This window comes from Diadema antillarum, unplaced genomic scaffold (assembly GCF_040938485.1).
Source record: "Diadema antillarum isolate AM-2024a unplaced genomic scaffold, OU_Dant_1.0 scf00000117, whole genome shotgun sequence".
NCBI lineage: Eukaryota > Metazoa > Echinodermata > Echinoidea > Diadematoida > Diadematidae > Diadema > Diadema antillarum.
In genome coordinates, this window is record NW_027271006.1 from 111,114 (window position 1) to 130,741 (window position 19,628).

Below are 19,628 nucleotides of genomic sequence, written 5' to 3' on the forward strand. Positions count from 1 at the left end.
AACACTGTAGTGTTCACCCTATAAGATTTACACATAATGGAGACTGTGATCTACGTAAAAGACTTAAAACTGATACATGATGCTTGAGAGAGACGAGCATGACAATGATGCTACACACTCACACCAAAATTAATACAATTACATTCAGCACACTTGATAAAAAGATGCACACTTATCATCCCCTTTTTCAAGACAACACTCCTTAACTGCATGTTACACAATACATTTACAGTGTAAAACTAAAGGCCTGAAAGTCCTTGTCTCTTATAAAATGTACTGGTTGACATATACCCATACACAACACTGTCAAGCAAGGTGTTACACACAAGGTGTAAGAAATTTGAACTGTCTGAAAGAATGGCTCTATTCACCAGTCGCAGTTAATCAAGTCTTGATCAACGAGAAAACGACACATCCCAAACGTAGTACTGATATGAGGATCAACACAGAATACAATAACAAGAGAAAAATGGGTTTGTTGATGCTTCAAATTTATATGTGGTGAATCTTCACTGTGGAAGAACAGCTGCCACCTCTCTATCATAAAGTATGTCACGTTCTGGTCTCAGGCAGGTCATCTCTTTCCTGGATGGAAGGGAGGTGGTTGACGCCGGAAGACGGGTGGATCCATGTTGTGCTCTGGGTCAAGTGACTGAAATTAAAATTGCATAACATTATGATTCATAATGCCATCTTCCAAAGAGTTCACTGTCACTACCAACACCATTATAAGTATTTTTATTGTGATCAAGCAAAATCATTGTCACCATTATCATCATCATCACAATCTTTGTCACTGTCTTCGTTAAAATCATTTTCATTTATCAACATCATCATCACCATTGTCTATTATGTGATTTTACAAGCAATCTGAATCACAACATGCAAGCATTGATAGCGTATCTACATCATATGAACCTCATTTAACAAGCAGATATTTGCTATATGTATGAAGACCCTATGCTTGGAGGCTTTAGTCTCCATTTCAGCCTGTCTGTCTTTTTATTGTCAGACAACTTTAAAATGTTCCAACCAGTACCAGAGTTTTTTCACGGAATAAAGATTTGAGCTAAAACACATTCATGATATCCACATGTGGAAAATTATTTGAGATAAGAAAGTTAGTTAAAAGGATAACAGGCAACAACTTTCCTTATAGCATGCAGCGGGTACTGCGTAATCATTCAAATTCATGAAATTCTTCGGTTAAGATGTTTTCATTGCAACTGATGGACAAATTGTTTACGTCGATGTATGGCAATTTGTCCATCAGTTGCAAGACAACAACTTTCATCTTCAAACTGTTTCAAGAGGTAACTTTTGTATGAGATATCACAGTGCACTTATGTCAATCATTAAAATTTTACCCTGAGGAATATGATTTGACTTACTTCAAAAAGTATTTTGTTCCATCTGAGGTATAGGCCTCTTCCCAGCCATTTGGTAGAGCTGTAATGAAACAAAATATTCATGGTGAATAATACAGAAAGTGTACAGTGCACTCCAGTTATAACAAACACGACTATAACGAAATTCCGGTCACAACAAAGTATTTAGGCTGTATCATTATCCGCTCTATGTTTTTTATTGTTTGTATGTTTGGTTATAACAAAATTTCGATATAATGAAAGAAAACTGCCGGTCCCAAGGACTTCGTTATAACGAGAGCCCGCTGTACAAATGTACAGATATTGTATATGAACGATTGATGCATTTTATAATGTCCATCCTTAAATGTTCTATAGCGCATAGCAGCGGCCAATAGAGTTACTAGCTAGTTAGTAGTCCACTTCCTGGACTGTATTCGTAGTGTGCCCGCGCGTACGTACGGAAGTACGTTGATGGTGTCTGTACGTCGAGTGTCGCAATCAGCGGTTGAGCGCGTTGGGTGGGTGCAGTATGTGCATGCGTGTGTTAATGTGGGGAATGCAGCTATTAAATCGTCTGGAGCAAGTGGTCGCAAGCCATGTGCCAGGCATGTGGGACGGCTGCGAGAATTGCCATCTCTCTCGCTCTGCATTCACGCCCGCATGCTCAAAGTAAATGTGATCGAGGGCACGCATGCGAAAAAAAAGTGAAATAAAATGTAAAAAAAATTTGTGCAGATCCCCCACCCCCGTAACACTGTATGTGAACACGGGTTGGCTGGTTAGTTGAAAGTGTTCCTCAAAGTGCCCTTTTTGTTCCTCAAAGTGCCCTTTTTGTTCCTCAAAGTGCCCTTTTTGATTTTTGTTCCTCAAAGTGCCCTTTTTGTTCCTCAAAGTGCCCTTTTTGTTCCTCAAAGTGCCCTTTTCGTTCCTCAAAGTGCCCTTTTTGTTCCCCAAAGTGCCCTTTTCGTTCCTCAAAGTGCCCTTTTTGTTCCTCAAAGTGCCCTTTTTGTTCCTCAAAGTGCCCTTTTTGTTCCTCAAAGTGCCCTTTTTTTTTTCTTAAAAACTGCCCCTTAGGAAAAAGTGTGCCCCCTTTACAGGAAAAAAGGGGCACCTTCAAAGAAAAATTAGGGCACATTTAGTTGATCCTCCAAAAGGTGGAGGGGCACTGTGTACCCCTGCCCCCCCCCCCCCCCCCCCCCCCCCCCCCGAGAGCTGCCCCTGTGCTCCTTCCAGGCCCTTTTTGTACTTTCAGTTGCCCTGGTGCAAAATCGGTCCCATTCTCCTAAAAAGGGGCATATTCCAGAAAAGAGGGCACATTTTGATGGTGCCCCAAAAAGTATAGGGGGCGGGGGTATGTGCCCCCTGCCCCTGTTTTTGTAAATCCGAATATTCTAACGTTGATTATTCCGAAGCGGTATTAAAACCAGGGCCCTTTCTAAAAAGATTTATTACAATGCAACTCAAAAAATCAAATGCAGGTGATATCAAATCACACGCAACTTTTGCATTTAAACGCAATTGCGTTGCTGAAAAGACTTGCGTTTGATAATCACTTGAAACTAGAAAACAATTGTTACGAACCTGAAACTCAATTGCGTTTAAACGCAACTTTAAAAATCAAATGCAAGTCCATCAAATCACACGCAACGATGTATTTAAACGCAAGAGCGATGCAGAGAAGACTTGCGGTTTTTGTACGAAACTAGAAACTGCGTTTAAATAAATCTCTATACATCTACGGAAATGACGGAAGTGCGTTATTGTTGAAAAGACTTGCATTATTTTTTTCATTTCGTATAAGCAAAATTAAAAATTAAACGCAACTCTGAAAATCAAATGCAAGTCCATCAAAACACATGGCATGCTGAAAAGACTTGCGTTTGATAATCACACGAAACTAGAAAATTGTAGGAAACTTAAACTCAATTGCGTTTAAACGCAACACTAAAAATCAAATGCAAGTCCATCAAATCGCACGGAACGCTGAAAGACTTGCGTTTGATAATCATACGAAACCAGAAAATTGTAGGGAATTTTTTTTTAACTCAATTGCGTTTAAACGCAACTCTAAAAATCAAACGCAAGTCCATCATATCACACGTAACGCTGTACACTGTATTTAAACGCAAGTGCGTTGCAGAGAAGACTTGCGGTTTTTGTACGAAACTATAAGAAACTGTGTTTAAACGCATCTCTAAACATCTACGGAAGTGTATTATTGTTTAAAAGACTTACATTATTTTTTATTTCGTAAACAAAATTACAAATTAAATGCAACTGTATGCAAATTGTAGGGAACTTTTTTTTTTAAACTCGCGTTTAAACGCAACTCTGAAAATCAAATGCAAGTCCGTCAAAACACATGGCACGCTGAAAAGACTTGCGTTTGATAATCACACGAAACTAGAAAATTGTAGGAAACTTAAACTCAATTGCGTTTAAACGCAACACTAAAAATCAAATGCAAGTCCATCAAATCACACGGAACGCTGAAAGACTTGCGTTTGATAATCACACGATACTAGAAAATTGAAGGAACTTTTTTTTTAACTCAATTGCAGTTAAACGCAACTCTAAAAATCAAATGCAAGTCCATCAAATCACGTAACGGTGTATTCAAACGTAAGAGCGTTGCAGAGAAGACTTGCGGTGTTTGTACGAAACTATAAGAAATTGCGTTTAAACGCATCTCTAAACATCTACGGAAGTGTGTTATTGTTATAAGACTTATCGTAAGCAAAATTAAAAATCAAACGCAATTCTGAAAATCAAATACAAGTCCATCAAATCACACGGAACGCTGAAAAGACTTGCGTTTGATAATAACACAAAACTAGAAAATTGTATGAAATTTAAACTCAATTGCGTTTAAACGCAACTCTAAAAATCAAATGCAAATCTGTTTTTAAAACGCAAGAGCGTTGCAGAAAAGACTTGCTGTTCTTGTCCGAAACTAGAAACTGCGTTTAAACGCATAAAAATGTACGGAAGTGCGTTATTGTTGAAAAGGCTCGCATTATTTTTTATTTCGTAACGGAACTTTCACCGTGACCGAACTTAGTCTGCACTTGCAGAGGAAAGACATTGCAACATTTACACGTTTCAAACTACCGAAACGCATGCTGCTTCACAAAATGTCAATGAAAAAAAAAAATGATAACGAATTATTGTTAAAGTTCGCTATGCCGAAGTTTTAAATCTCAGTCCAAAGTTAAATTAGTCCGACAATGGTAAGAGGTTTGTTTTTACGGAGGTTATAGTAGTCCGAAAGATGTCGTTTTCGGATGAACAAACTTTTCTTCTTCTTATTTCAGACAGGCCCGCGCCGTACAGAGCGGTAGTTATAATGTTGCGAATCGGAGCAGAACAAATATGGCGACTTAGGGAAGAAAAATCACACATATTTCAACTCAGTCAGCACTGAAAAATAATCTCGACAGAATCATGCGAAATCACACGCATATCTTCCCAGCAACGCACTTGAATTTAAATCGCAAAGTTTAATTCAATTTTGGGGAATTTGCCTTTGATATTTCAAATTAAGTTTAAAAGGTTAAGTGTCTAGAAACGGGCCTAGGTTTCCGATCCCGCTCTCTCAAAATCTCTCTAGAGATTTGGGAATTGTGCGTTGTCGTCGTTACTAACCAAGGCAAGATTTATGCATGAACTAAAACATTGTTGCTCATGTCAGTAGGCATGTTTTGGCGGCAAAAGGAGTAAGATATATGGGTAGCGATCTGCATCGTGATCCAAATCTTACTCTGTACAGAGGAAATTAATTTTCATTTATAAGTCGACAAAATGTCGACTTACGCGTAAGTCGACGTGTTTTGCTCAGTCCCGATTATGTCGACTTACGCGAGGTTGACTGTATATATATTATGTATTTGGGGGGGGGGGGGGGGTTGTTGTTAGAATATGAAAAAAAAACCAACATAAAATTCTTGCAACGTCGCAAAAATCACCCTTTAAAAAAACACCCAACATGCCCTTTTCAATGTGGCCTTGGTGCCCCTCTGACTGACCTAAGTGCCCTTTCATGGCTGGCCTCTTGGAAAAAGTGCCCTTTTCTAAATGGCCTTGCCCCTCCAAAATCCTATTTCAAGGCCTGTTCTATAATCTTACTCTCACAGTTTAGTTACTACACATAAAAGAAGGATGATCAGCAAGGGCCCAATTTTGGGAAAATTACAGCTAAGGTCATTTTGTGAAATCTTAGCCATGTTTGTATATAGTTGTACTCTGACAGATAACCGAGTTATGTGATTATAAATACTAAATATTTCAAGTCTTGGGTCAGTTTCATTTCTCACCAGCTTGTAGGTCATTTTGCTTGACTTCATAGAGCACTTACATCCCTTCAACATTTAGTCGCTTGCATTCCTTTCACAGAATTAGTTTACAGTGTTTGTACTGACTTAGTGTTTCACAGGGTTAAAAAGTGTCACATTTTCTTAATACCGCATTAGAGTACGAAATGATGAAAGACATACAACACCCACAGACATAGAAACACAGTGATACGGGAAAAAAAAATGGACGATTCATAGTGTACAACTAATTTCAGAAGTTTTCCTACAATTTGCGACATATACAGGGAAACAGTTACGTTGTACATCAAGCTCACTTGCAAATGAGGTACCACTTTTAATGAGGTGGATTTGGCAGTCCCAATTTTCCATAATTGTATTTACAGTAGATGGTCTCTGTTTCAGTATGTTTACAACAAGGCACCAGTTACATCAAGGTAAATTCAGCAGTCCCAGCAACATTATGCTTTTATCAGGGTTTCACTGTACACTGCAAGATGCACAGGTGTCTCAATTTACCACAGTCAGCCAATCCTACAACCCAATGAGGCTAAAAAGGCCAAGGGTGACTCCTACTTACGCTCTGACTCCATGAGTGCCTTGACCGCTTTGACAATGTCTTTAGCCTCTGACGCCAGGTTGATTGGTCCTTTGTGCCTGGCCAGGTAACCAGGGGGTCGGAAGCCGTTAGTCCCCCTCCTTGCACTCTCACCCTTCTGGCGATTACTGTGAGCAAGATATTCATGGAAAAGGCTGTTGGTGCAGTCTGTCCACTGGCATACATGCACTATCATGGCAAGGTCATTTCCATAGTTCTGTAGATTAAACCCTACAAACCATAATACATGCATTTGCAGAGGACCTAAAATACTTGCAACATACCCGGTAGCTTTCTTGTTGAACTGTACCTATTGTATTTGTGGCAAAATTCCCATCATTTGCCCCCCCCCCCCTTCCCATTTTATCATTATTATTCTTTTCTTCTTTTTTTATGAAGAGATTGCAGTTAAATCTCAACCCAACCCAATTAACACCATTGATGCAATGCATGAAGCTCAAATAAAGACAATATTTCATTTGATACCTGGCTTAAAGATAATAAAAAGTTTTGGTACCTCAAAAGTGTCCTTGAATTTCCTTGTCTTAGTTTGTGTTTCAGGTTAAAGTACCTTTCATATAACTAACACTGTGAGACTTACTCGCCCCAAAGTGCTCTCATGTCTTAGTAATCATGCAATTAACTGCGACCAGCAGTCCCATACGCATAGCGTAATCGGGCTTCGCATTGTAGCATTCAGGATCATGACAGATTTAGTATCGCGGGGTAAATGTCAACTTAAAATCCCATAAATTCTTCAATTTGAAGACTTACCAATTAAGTTGAAGTATTGAAAACAGGATTCGGGCAACGTTTGGTTCCGCCTATAGTCCCTTTCTGTTCGAATTGATGACTGAATGTGACTCGGTCGACAGGACCTTAGGAGAGCTACATACAGTACACTGAATACTACAGCCAGTGCATGCGAACACATCACATGCACACAAATTTCAAATCCATGAACGGATAAGATGTTTGTGTGCGCATGCGCTGGCCATGGTATCCAGTGTATGTACTAGTAGCTCTCCCAAGGTCCTCTCGACCGAGTCACATTCAGTCATCAATTCGAACAGAAAGGGGCCATTGGCAGAACCAAACGTTGTTCGAAGCCTGTTTTCAATACTTCAACTTAATTGGTAAGTCTTCAAATCGAAGAAATTTTTGGATTTTAAGTTGACATTTACCCGCGATACTAATTCTGTCATGATCCTGAATGCTACAATGCGAAGCCCCCATTACGCTATGCGTATGGGGCTGCTGGTCGCAGTTAGCTATGCGTACAATGGGCTGCACGCTGCTGGTCGCAGTCAGTGGTTTCGTACAATATTTATCGACGCTGTACAGCGTTGGCTCTGGTACGAAACCATTATTGCACGATTACTAAGACATGAGAGCACTTTGGGGCGAGTAATTCTCACAGACAACGTACTTTAACCTGAAACACAAACCAAGACAAGGAAATTCAGGGAAGCTTTTGAGGTACCAGAACTTTTTATTATCTTTAACAACAATTAGTCAGCTCTTTAGTGTATCATGGTCTGGCAAACGTTAAGCACATAGTTTGGTTGCTAGATTCTCATTATATCAGCTTACCTCAGTGTTCCACTTGGACTATCTGTGAGATGTTCATGAACCATCTGATAGAAAGAAAATATAGACACCATATGAGACATTGAGACTAATATAGCATCACATTGTTCTGGTGCTAGGTATGCATATGGCAATGCAACCTAAATCACATTAGAAAGTTGGGAGCATCCAGCTGTCACTAATAGTTAAAGAAGAAATGGTGAAGTTGCAAATTACAATCATCGAACATGTGGAAAATGTATCCACACATTCACTTCTGTGTTGGAGTTTAACCAGACATGGAGGAAATTACATTTCATTCTCTATATTTATGACCTCAATAATTTCTTACCTTAAGCACTCAAAGAAATTTAAAAGGCAGACATAAAGAAATAGTTCATACTAATTTTTTTAATAATGGCTTTCGCTATGGGAGTGAGTGAATGAAGCTAGCCTTTAAACACACTGAAGACTAGTCCCGAGTATACTTGGGCAAGTGTCTATGGGAAATGCATGTTAAAGCAAAAACGGGTAAATACACTGACACATTGATTAGAGAACAACAACAACAACAACAGAATACAGAAGGGGGTGGGGGGGGGGATCCAGAAAAATAACATCTTGGATGAGTTGCTTTGACTGACAGATCTTAAAACATTCCCCCAGCTCATCAGCCAGTTCTTCATGAGACTGTTAGTGAACTTACTTCAGCAAAGTTCAGCAGCTTGTCCGTGGCCACTTCATACGTCCTCTTCCCTGCCTCCGTCTTTCTCAGCTCACTACCAAGGACTGCTAGACGCTTCTGCAGCTCAGACACCTCTGGGCCTGACGTCTTTTAGACAACAAAGTGAACAGATGATAAGGATGAAGATTTTTTTTTTAGCAGTGTTGGGATCCTTGGGATTACAACACGGGATGATTGGGAAGGGTTGGGGGTTTGGGGGTTGGGTGGTTGGGGGTTGGGTGGTTGGGGGTTGGGGGTTGGGGGTTGGGTGTTGGGGGTTGGGGGTTTGGTGGTTGGGGGTTAGATGGTTGGGGGTTGGGTGGTTGGGGGTTGGTGGTTGGGGGTTGGGTGGTTGGGGGTTGGGTGGTTGGGGGTTGGGTGGTTGGGGGTTTGGTGGTTGGGGTTGGGGGTTTGGTGGTTGGGGTTTGTTGGTTGGGGATTGGGTGGTTGGGGGTTTGGTGGTTGGGGTTTGGGGGTTGGGGTTTGGTGGTTGGGGGTTGGGGTTTGGTGGTTGGGGTTTGGTGGTTGGGGATTGGGTGGTTGGGGGTTTGGTGGTTGGGGGTTGGGGGTTGGGGGTTGGGTGGTTGGGGTTTGGCAGTTGGGGATTGGGTGGTTGGGGATTGGGTGGTTGGGGGTTTGGTGGTTAGGGGTTGGGGGTTTGGTGGTTGGGGGTTGGGTGTTTGGGGGTTGGGTGGTTGGGGGTTGAGTGGTTGGGGGTTGGGTGGTTGGGGCTTTGGTGGTTGGGGCTTTGGTGGATGGGGCTTTGGTGGTTGGGGGGTTGGGTTTGAGGGTGAGGTGGTTTGGGGTAGAATTGATGTGTGTTTTCACTTTTCATATTGAGAAATCCTGAAGGGTTTATGATGATACAAGTGAATAGCAAATGCAAACAACCACACAGATGTTGGGAGATATGCTAATATTACAAGTGCAACTTGAGGGCGCTTAATTGCATACTTCAAATCTGTCACCTACATACATACCTACATGACTCCTCATCATTTCGTATTTCAATGTTAAACGTCAGCCTGGATCAAAACACTCAATCATCCATGAGATCAAAACTTTGTTGATAAATTGAAATACAGATACTTCAACCTCTGTGTTTTTACACAGACATTAAGGAATATATACCGTCAAAAAAAAATACAAAACACACAGCCTAAGGATAGCTTAATGTCCATTGCCTGAGGCAGCACAAGTTTTACATTGCCTTGTTAAACTGGAGGTTCTTTGACATTATGTAACAGAAATGTGTATTTTACATTGCATTCTCCTTAATATTCAAAGTACTGTAAGTCCATCCAAAGTGACACCTTACTGATCACTAAAATGATAAAGAATGACACAGACATAACCAATACACTTGTAGGCCTATCATGCTTATGTCTCTATCACTGCCAATGACATGGCTGTAAACCAGATTAGAATACTGAACACATGATTAGATCCTAATAGTAGCATGGTCCACTTTCAACTGGGGTCAGGAGGGAGTTCATACTGGCTGGGGTTAACATGTCATACCGGTGGTTGGGGTGACTGGCGGGGCGGGGTCCTCTTGATCTTGGTCCTGAGTCGACTGAGCTCCTCTTCCAGCATGACCACCACTTCCTCATAGTCCAGCTCCATGCTGCGGGCCTCCTGCTGGGCCACCTCGGCCAGGTGGACCCGGGACTTGAGGGCCCGGCTCTCCTGGATGGCTGACTGTGCTTGCTGGGAGGGAGGCAGAAACAACGGGAGAGAGAAACTTAACACCTTACTCTGACTAGTGCAACTTTAAACACCACCTCTAATGCACTACACCCACGAATGCCAACGTTGTATACCAGCACTGTGGTATTCTGAGGGCTGAAAAGGCATTTCTTTTTTTTTTTTTTGGGGGGGGGGGGGGTGGGAACAGAAATTTCTTACCTTTTTTTTGCCATAGATATGTGTAGTAATATAACTTGGGATTAAAAGCACATTCAATGCACTGCAAATGCACTACATGTACACTTGTGCACTACTGAGGCTCTGCACTAATGCACTGCAAATTCACTACACTGATGGTCTGCACATTCAGTGCACAGATACACTGCAAGTTCACTACAATTAGAATGCCTTCGCCTCCTGTACTCTCACTATAGAAGACACAAGGTTGCAAATCTATCAAGCTACTATGCCCTTTATGTGAACGTATATGAGAGGATTGCATAAAATTTGACAAGATATTCAGATAATTCAGTGATGTCCATGATTAAGACCAGGTGGTAAACCACCCGTAAGATGCCATGCTACATTCATGATATACTGTACACTATCAACACAGCAATAACTTCTGAAAAATACACTCACCTTCCTAATCCTCTGCAGTTCTTCTTCCACAGCATTTAATGAGTGATCTTTTTCCAACAAGAGAAGCTGAAGAATGGACAACAATGATAAGAAGACTTACTTTTCTGTCTTTATATATTTGTATGCAATGCCTGTTTCTCATTTCTAGATGAATAGTATACAAATAATGAATGTTTATGAGTGCAACGGACAGAATATTTCATGAGGTGAAAGATGAATGATCCATTCATCTTTCACTGAATGAAATATTCTGTCCATTGTACAACTGAAAAACATTTATTATTTGTTTTATATAACGCCTAACATAGATTCTTGTGATTTGATGTTTTATTAATTAAGAAACAAGAGAGAATCTGAGATCGAGAGAGTGCTCACTGAGCGCTTTACACAAGCGCGCTGTCACATACACACACTGCAAACGCAAGTATTTTACATGTGTAGTGTACCAGGCTCTCAGCGTGTGCAATGGAGCAAATCGTATGAATCCAAAATTGCATGGTAGATAGAGCACAGATGATGACGTCATAGTGAAATGGGCCAGATGATAAATGTGAAACAACCAATCAAATGACAAGGATCTCTTCAGGCATGATATGAATATGTAATAGAGATGAATATGTAACCATGCCAAAACAAGGGTGTTTTTTATGATAAATTTTTTTTTCCCCCAACATTTGATTTGAACTGTATGCTATTAAAGTGTGTGCAATTTTCCCACATTTAAAAGAGAATCTGATTTTTGCCTTGGTAATAAGTTTTTTCAGTGTGCAGCAGTATGTCCTGGAAATATCTGCAGAGGTTGCCAGCCCTCTATGTATGTGTAAAATGTGCAAGAGTCCCAAAATGACTGGTTTGTATTCTGCCCTCACCCTGAGTCTCTCAGTCTCTTGCCGAGCGTCATCCCTCTCCCTACTCAGTCTCTCAACCTCCAGAATTGGTAGGATGGTGGTCGCAGGTATCGGAGGGGGAGTTGGTACCTGGAGCAAGGAAAGAGAAGAGAGAGATATACAGATATATGTTTATATTCCATATGATCCTCTATATATATATGTGTATACTTGACCTCCCTTCTGCCTTCTTACCTGACATTTCAGAATCCCATAATGCATGGTAACTCATTCAAAACATCCTAACACTGAAATTTCTCAAACAGGCTGTCTCACACACACACACACACACAAAAAAAAACTCATATCATAGCATTCACAAAAATCTGACAACAGGGTAGAATGACACAAAGATCCGACATTTAGAATGTCATGAGGGATTGCACATGTAAATATCATTTGAATTCTATGTTTTCTAATGTTAGACATAAAAAAGGAACATGAACTCTCATTATGCACTGATCAACTTCATTTCATTTCATTTTTCCATTTCTTCACTCTATTTCCCCCATTATCTTGTTCATTTCATTCTTCCTTTCATATTCTATTTCACATCACTTACGTATAATGTATGTACAATTTTTATTTCGTTTTCATTTCATTTCATTTGATTCATTTCATTTCATCAGCAACAGGAGCATATTGAAATGATGAACCTGGGATTCCTTTTGGGGCGGATCATTTTAATTCCATTTCAATTCAGTTCACTTCATTTTCAATTTCATTTCATCATTGACAGGAAGACTCTCAAATGACAAACCTGGGGTTGGAATGGGGGCGGCTCGGCAAAGTCTGTGACGTCGTAGCTGCTGTGGGTCACTGATGCCGAACCCACCTTGGTATCGTTGAGCTGCATCTTGAACAGTTGCTTGGCAACAGCAACAAACTCTGGAGGGGGGAGGTTACAGGTTGCATAGAAGCTGGATGGTTATTGGGTGCGCTATGAGCAATTACCTGACAGCATGATATGGTAATAACTCTTTAGTGTATCTACAATACTCACAGGTATAGTTACGTATTACTATCAAATGAATATCATACACTTCACATCTTACCCAGCATAAACCTAAAAAGTATCTTTCACAATGGCCACTCTGTGAAGTCCGCATATCATGTTATTTGCGCTACTTAGTTCTTCATTCATTGCCAATGTGCAACAAAAGAGACATCTTTGTTTTTGCAGAATTACTATGCACAAATGACATGTTAACACTCGTGTCCTTTAGTATTTTCTGGTCATTTGTTTTCAAAGTACATAAAAATGGCACAGAAATGAATGCTCTGCAAGAATTTAGAAAAATACACAGTCACATGTAAGGCACAAATTACATTCTGAACACAATACACAACTCTCTAATTATAATCTAATACTTGACTACAGTTGTATGTATGAACGTTTGCAAATTTCCTCTTTACTTCTGTTGATGTTATACATGTAGTATTATCAAAGGATTGAAATATTGTATACTCACAAGCTCTGACACACACAAAAACAAAAACAAGAAAAAAAGAAGTAAATTCTGCTCCTGACCTAAAGATTTTACACTTCATGACATCCAATTCCATTCACTTTATAATAATGCTGGGTGTTAAAGATAATATAAAGTTTTGGTACCTCAAAATTTTCCCTGAATTTCCTTGTCTTAGTTTGTGTTTCAGGTTAAAGTACCTTTCATATAACTAACACTGTGAGACTTACTCGCCCCAAAGTGCTCTCATGTCTTAGTAATCGTGCAATTAACTGCGACCAGCAGCCCCATACGCATAGCGTAATGGGGCTGCGCATTGTAGCATTCAGGATCACGACAGACGTAGTATCGCGGGTAAATATCAACTTAAAATCCCATAAATTCTTCAATTTGAAGACTCACCAGTTAAGTTGAAGTATTGAAAACAGGCTTCGGGCAACGTTTGGTTCTGCCAATAGTCCCTTTCTGTTCGAATTGATGACTGAATGTGACTCGGTCGAGAGGACCTTGGGAGAGCTACACTGAATTGACGGTCAGCGCAATTTTCAAATCCATGAACGGATAAGATGTCTGTGTGCGCATGCGCTAGCCGTCGATTCAGTGCATGATTACTAAGACATGAGAGCACTTTGGGCAAGTAAGTCTCACAGTATTAGTTATATGAAAGGTACTTTAACCTGAAACACAAACTAAGACAAGGAAATTCAGGGAAACTTTTGAGGTACCAAAACTTGATAATATTATCTTTAAACACCTAATCCCATTGCCTTCTCATCTTCTTCATATTAGTAAATGGTGCTTCCTATCATAATTAGATTTCGGCATGACATTGTGACTGTGGCAGTAGATTCTCACCTCCATAAGGGACCATGCCGTCCTGGTCGATACTCAGCCTCCGCTCCAACTCCCGATTCTGCTCAGCTGTTGGGTGGACTCCAAGGTACTCTAGGGCCTGGTGAGAAGCAAAACAGAGAAGGGAAGACAAACAGTGCCAGTAAATGCGTGTGTACACGTATGCAACTATTCGCATGAAACACACAAAAAATGTATCAAACAATAACAACAATTGGCAGATATCATGCTGTCCAACAGGCTCTACATCAAATTTGCATTTATCAGTAGTGGTATCATTTTCTTTTGTCAAGAACAATATCTATGTTTTCATTTAACCTATTGAAGACTAGCCCTGAGTACACTCTGGCAGATGTCTATGGGAAACATGTATTTCAGCCTTGTTGGGTTAACATATGCATTTCGCTTTATCATGCACCTCAGAAACACAAGTCACTTTGACTGTATTTTACTCACTGGCAGCAATGCAGAGAGTACGAATTCATAATCAAATTCTTGAGAAATACCAGCAGATTCTGGACATCAATGAAAAGACATCCAAGGCAGCTTGATACATTACATGCATTCAGAATGACATTCATTGTGCCTGCCTCTAAGAAGAAACTGAGCAGATTTTTGTGGGCTAGTTTGTGACTGATTCTACAAGCGAATACTGTCTTTCAGCACTGCAGGTACAACAGATTTATTGGTATTTAAATCATATCTAAATGTATTCATACATTGTGATGTAACTTCACATAGACATTGCATACTTCTACAATGCCTGGCCTCCTTATGGGAACTGCAGCCATATTGAACAAGGAAAAAAAGAAAGAAAAAAAGATGACTAGAAAATTATGATATCATTAAGATAATTGAACAACTGGATATTGCAACATTATCAATTCTCTTCGATTTTTACAAAGAAGATCTGAAGCCAAATTCTGGATCTGTCCTTACCACTTGCAGCTTGTCAATACGGAGTCTGATCTGGGGGTCAATGGACAGCCGCCTGCCCCTAGGGTGGGGCGAGGGGCTGTGGGTGGGGGAGCTGTACTGGGAGGAGCTGATGGGGGGATTGGTGTAGTGGCTGATGTTGTATGGGGGTAGGACTGGGGAGGGGTCGCCTCCAGGGATGGGTACAGACTGCCTGCCTGGAAGACCTGGGTTGGGAGAAGAGGGATCAAGGTTAGTGGTAGACCAGTACTGTATAAGCCATATATTTAGTCACTCTAATTTTCTAGAATTGGGACTTTCCCATAATTTCATGAGAGATTAGATTCGCAATCATGGAGTACAGTAAGAAACGGAGAAATATTTGCGTGTATGTAACATTCACGTTGGGATCAGAGATATTTTTGTGGGTTGTTAAATTTGCAAAATTCATGAAAATAAGAACAGTGCAAAATATATGGCTTACAGTGAGCTGTTTGCACTTGGAAATGCAGTACACACTGGTAACTTTGTGACTTTTCATAGAATGTTTCATTAGCAGGAAACGACACCAAGATGATAATACCGTGGGTGTTAAACAAACCAGTAGCCTCATGATTCCCTGAAATATGGCCATCATTATTTCTCACTTGAATACAAATATCTGCATACCCTATATATTATATAATATTCTATCATTTCATCATCCCCCAGCTAATATCTTGCACTCAGTGTGTTGGTACATATAGCTTTCAAGTTGTAGAATACACATTAGAAATAATGTACAGTCATACAGGGTGCCATGCACATATCATAGATACGTATACAACAATCTTCTATTCATTGACAATTTAGTGATTTTTTTTTTTTTTTTTTAAGCCACTGTTTCATTCCTTCACAGTCATTTCACTTCAACACAACACAATTTTAAAAGCAAGTGGTAGTTAATAGAGTTAACATAAGGTAAAATTGTTTTCATCCATGGGAGAAAATGTGGTGGAAATTATAACAGGTTTTGGCAAAGGTCATTAAAAATTCCTTCATCTTGAATAATCTCAGATTTTTCTTGCCTTCTCATTTTTGGTAGCTTGTTTGTGCTCATTACACTGTGGGCACATGTGTTTTTGTGAATGCTGGGATTGGTACATAAAAATGTATGATGTAAATGCATGATGCCTGGAAAGGGGTTGACAGCAGTTGCCACTACTCACCATTCACTGCACCTCCTTCTGGAGTCGATGTCATCTTTGGTTCCATGTACACACCCCCCTGGAGATGGGGTGGGAGGGCGGACAGTGGGGCCATCTTGGCTGGACCATCATCTACAGGAACATGGGAGGTACGTAGACAAAAGAAAAGATGACAAGAATATATTTCGCATGAAACATGCACTTAGTGTAACATACGCTCATTGATATGCATCTTCGCTTGACTGAGCGTAACTTGTGAGAGATGTAGTGGATGACTACTGCATACTTAAACCGTTGAGGACGAAGTCCCGAGTATACTCGGGCAAGTGTCTATGGGAAATGCGTGTTGTAGCAAAATCAGCCCGTCCTCAATGGGTTAAGCTGTTATTTTCATGTACAGATATTTTTGTGAATGAGGAGGTCACAGACATTTTCACGAGATGTTGTTTTTGCGAATTGACTCCGATGCTAACGTAAATGCATTATTACCCTAGCGCATGGCGACACTTTAGCATGTCGTTAAAATTCGCGATCCAATCGTGATTTGCAAAATTCACATTTAATTTAAACCCTCGCAGAAATAACAGCTTGCACAGTACAATGCTAGTTTGGCTTTCAATATCTACCTTGAGGGAATGGGTTGATCTCAACCTGATGAGTGGAGGGACTCTGTGCAGGCTGACCCACAGCTGGGGACCTCCTTTCTGGCAAAACCCCTCCACCCATAGCGGAGGATTCCGATGAGTGCGTTGTGGACATTGCCTGCTGTGGGATGTTGGACTGCGATGCAGGGGGGTAGCTCATCAAGTGAGGGGAATTATTGAGAGCGTCAAATCCCCTGCTGCCCCTGGCATGGGATGCGGAGTGGGGCAAGGGGAGTGTGGATGACTGAAGAACCCGCGACCTCTGATTGGTTGGAATCTGTGGGAGCGTTCTACTGAGTTGCAGGGAGGGGTGATGATGGTAAGGCTGAGGGGATGACTGGGGCGAGCTGACCGACTGGCTTGTTCCAGAGGGGTGTGAGCTGGGGGTAAAGTTTCTGTCTTTGGAGACTGGAGTTCTGGTGCAAGGAATGTAGGAGATGGTCACTGAATTCAAGTCAGGTCTGAAAGAGAAAAATGAAAATGGAAAGCAAATAGCAAAAGATAATAATGGGACACTTTTATACTTCATACATTATGTAACAAAACATTTCATCACATTCAATAATAGACTTGCATCACTTAAAAAACTATCAAAGTTCATAAACTGTTTATTGATATTCACTTACAACCCAGTATTTCTAAATACCATAGCAAAGTATATGTATAATTAGTGCATGCATTTTCCTACTCTTCACCACAAAAACAGTCAAAACTATCGCCATAATTTTCAGTTCACTGAATTTTTATTGAAATGATACTTAGAAGTTTTATATGTGGCTCTAACCAAAATCAAGTGCACTGTGAAAAGGATTGTTTTTTGTTTTTTTTTTTTTTTCCACTAAGCATCAGTTTCAGACCTTAACAAACCAGGGTACAAAGACAGGCTGTATTTGAAGAATTTGAATGCAAAAACCGTCCAATAAATGCTATTTCCACATTTTATATGGTCATCATTAAATACAGAAAAAAAAAATCAAATTTTTTAAAGATACCACACTTCTTACATCCCAAAAACTATTTTTGAAGATATTGTTAGAATCATTACATATACAGGGGAAACTCGGTATAACGAACACTGCTATAACGAGATATCGGTTATTACGAGGAAATTTTCCCGGTCCCAAACTTCCTTCCACACAAGTCTATGTAAAATGTTACTCTTATAGCGAGATCAGCTATAACGAAATAACTGCTATAACGAGATAAATTTTGTGATTTCCAAACAAAGAAAAACATAGCCGATCAAACCTGTTATAGCGAGGTGAAGCAAAATGTCTTCGGGTAAAGCTTTACTTCGCCTGTGCTATCATGTTCCGAGATTGTAAAGCTCGATGCGCCAAAAACTGTCTTGTACACACATATTTTCTTCAGTTCACTCTACAGCTAGCTAGCACCGCATGTTGTATGTGTATGTGTGTGTGTGCGTGCACTAATATCACATGCAGAAAATGTGGTGGGCCAGACGGCCATATACATGACATCATCATGACGTTTAGCAAGTGTGAGGCAATCTGATGCGGTGATTGGTTTTCTACATAGGGAATTCCCCATCTTCACACACACGCAGTCATAATGTACATACAGAATGCGTCACACACACACACAGCATTGTGCAGACCATATTCAAGCTTTCCACACACAACACACACCCATACCATAACCACATACCAATCCACAGACGATCTTCACACAATCGCAAGCTATATAGATTTACAAATTCAAACATCTACAATTAATAAGAAAAACATTCTTGATATCGGATTTCAGTGGCAAAAAAACATCTTCTTACCCATAAAGGTGAGTAATTACCTCACACACATTACCAAGTTATCAGGATTGATTGAAAGATGATGGGTAGTCCCACATGTGCAAATTAATGTCTTTATATTGTGCTTTCTTTTATGCCTACTGATATAACGAAATATCGGCTATAACGAGGAAAACGACTCGGTCCCGACCATCTCGTTATATCGAGTTTCCACTGTACCTTAATAATTTACCTTGTTTTTCAGCACCTTAAATCATAGATATCTAAAGTTGATGTCTAAAATTGAATACAATTTGTACATTGGCTTTCACATTTAAACTCTTTATTTTTTCTACTCTCATGTCTGCACACTTTACCTGAGGCTGAATTTGTTGACAACAGCCAAGGCCTCCTCAAGGCTGACTCCAATCAAGGTTTGGTCGTTAATGGCAACCAGCTGATCCCCCGCCCTCACTCGGCCATCCTTCAGACAAAATAGAGGTTCAGAAATCATCGCACCAGAATGACAGAATGCTTGCTCTAATGGTTCAAGTAAACATTAGCAGACCTAACATACAAAACAAAGGACATTGGATAATGCATATCCACATTAAACCGAAAAACAAGAAAAGTGTAGCTCTTAAAAAATACCAACCAACGTGTAGAGGTTCACATAATATGCAGACATGCTGAAACACCATTGACAACAGATAATAACTGATGCAATTTAAAGTATTTTGGGAACTATACTCACTTGGGGCAGTGCAGTGTATGAATAATAGTGGTATTATAGTAGTAGTTCTAAAGCACCTCATAGTGGTTTATTCAGAAATCATTGAATTAATAGCAGAGATTACCCACTGCTCCTAATTACCTCCGCCAAGGGGGAGGTTATGTTTTCATTACCGTTGGTTTGTTCATTAGTTAGTTCGTTAGTTAGTTCGTTTGTCCGCGTGCAAAATAACTCAAAAAGTAGTTAAAGGGATAGTACAGTATTGGTGGAGATGAAAATTGGGCTTTTAAAT

General features: G+C 40.2%; 1 protein-coding gene across 1 annotated transcript in view; it reads right to left on the reverse strand.

Annotated features, from left to right (window-relative positions):
* Positions 1–229: 229 nt before the first annotated feature.
* The window catches only part of LOC139719931 (syntaxin-binding protein 4-like), a 36,624-nt gene continuing 17,225 nt past the window's right edge, over positions 230–19,628 (reverse strand). The window contains 14 exon segments of the mRNA XM_071631314.1: positions 230–652; positions 1,392–1,449; positions 6,261–6,406; positions 7,872–7,915; positions 8,554–8,679; positions 10,093–10,281; positions 10,903–10,968; positions 11,772–11,879; positions 12,535–12,677; positions 14,114–14,210; positions 15,050–15,252; positions 16,234–16,332; positions 16,812–17,317; positions 18,981–19,087. Coding sequence (XP_071487415.1) covers positions 553–652; positions 1,392–1,449; positions 6,261–6,406; positions 7,872–7,915; positions 8,554–8,679; positions 10,093–10,281; positions 10,903–10,968; positions 11,772–11,879; positions 12,535–12,677; positions 14,114–14,210; positions 15,050–15,252; positions 16,234–16,332; positions 16,812–17,317; positions 18,981–19,087 — 1,992 coding nt within the window. The 3' untranslated portion in view covers positions 230–552.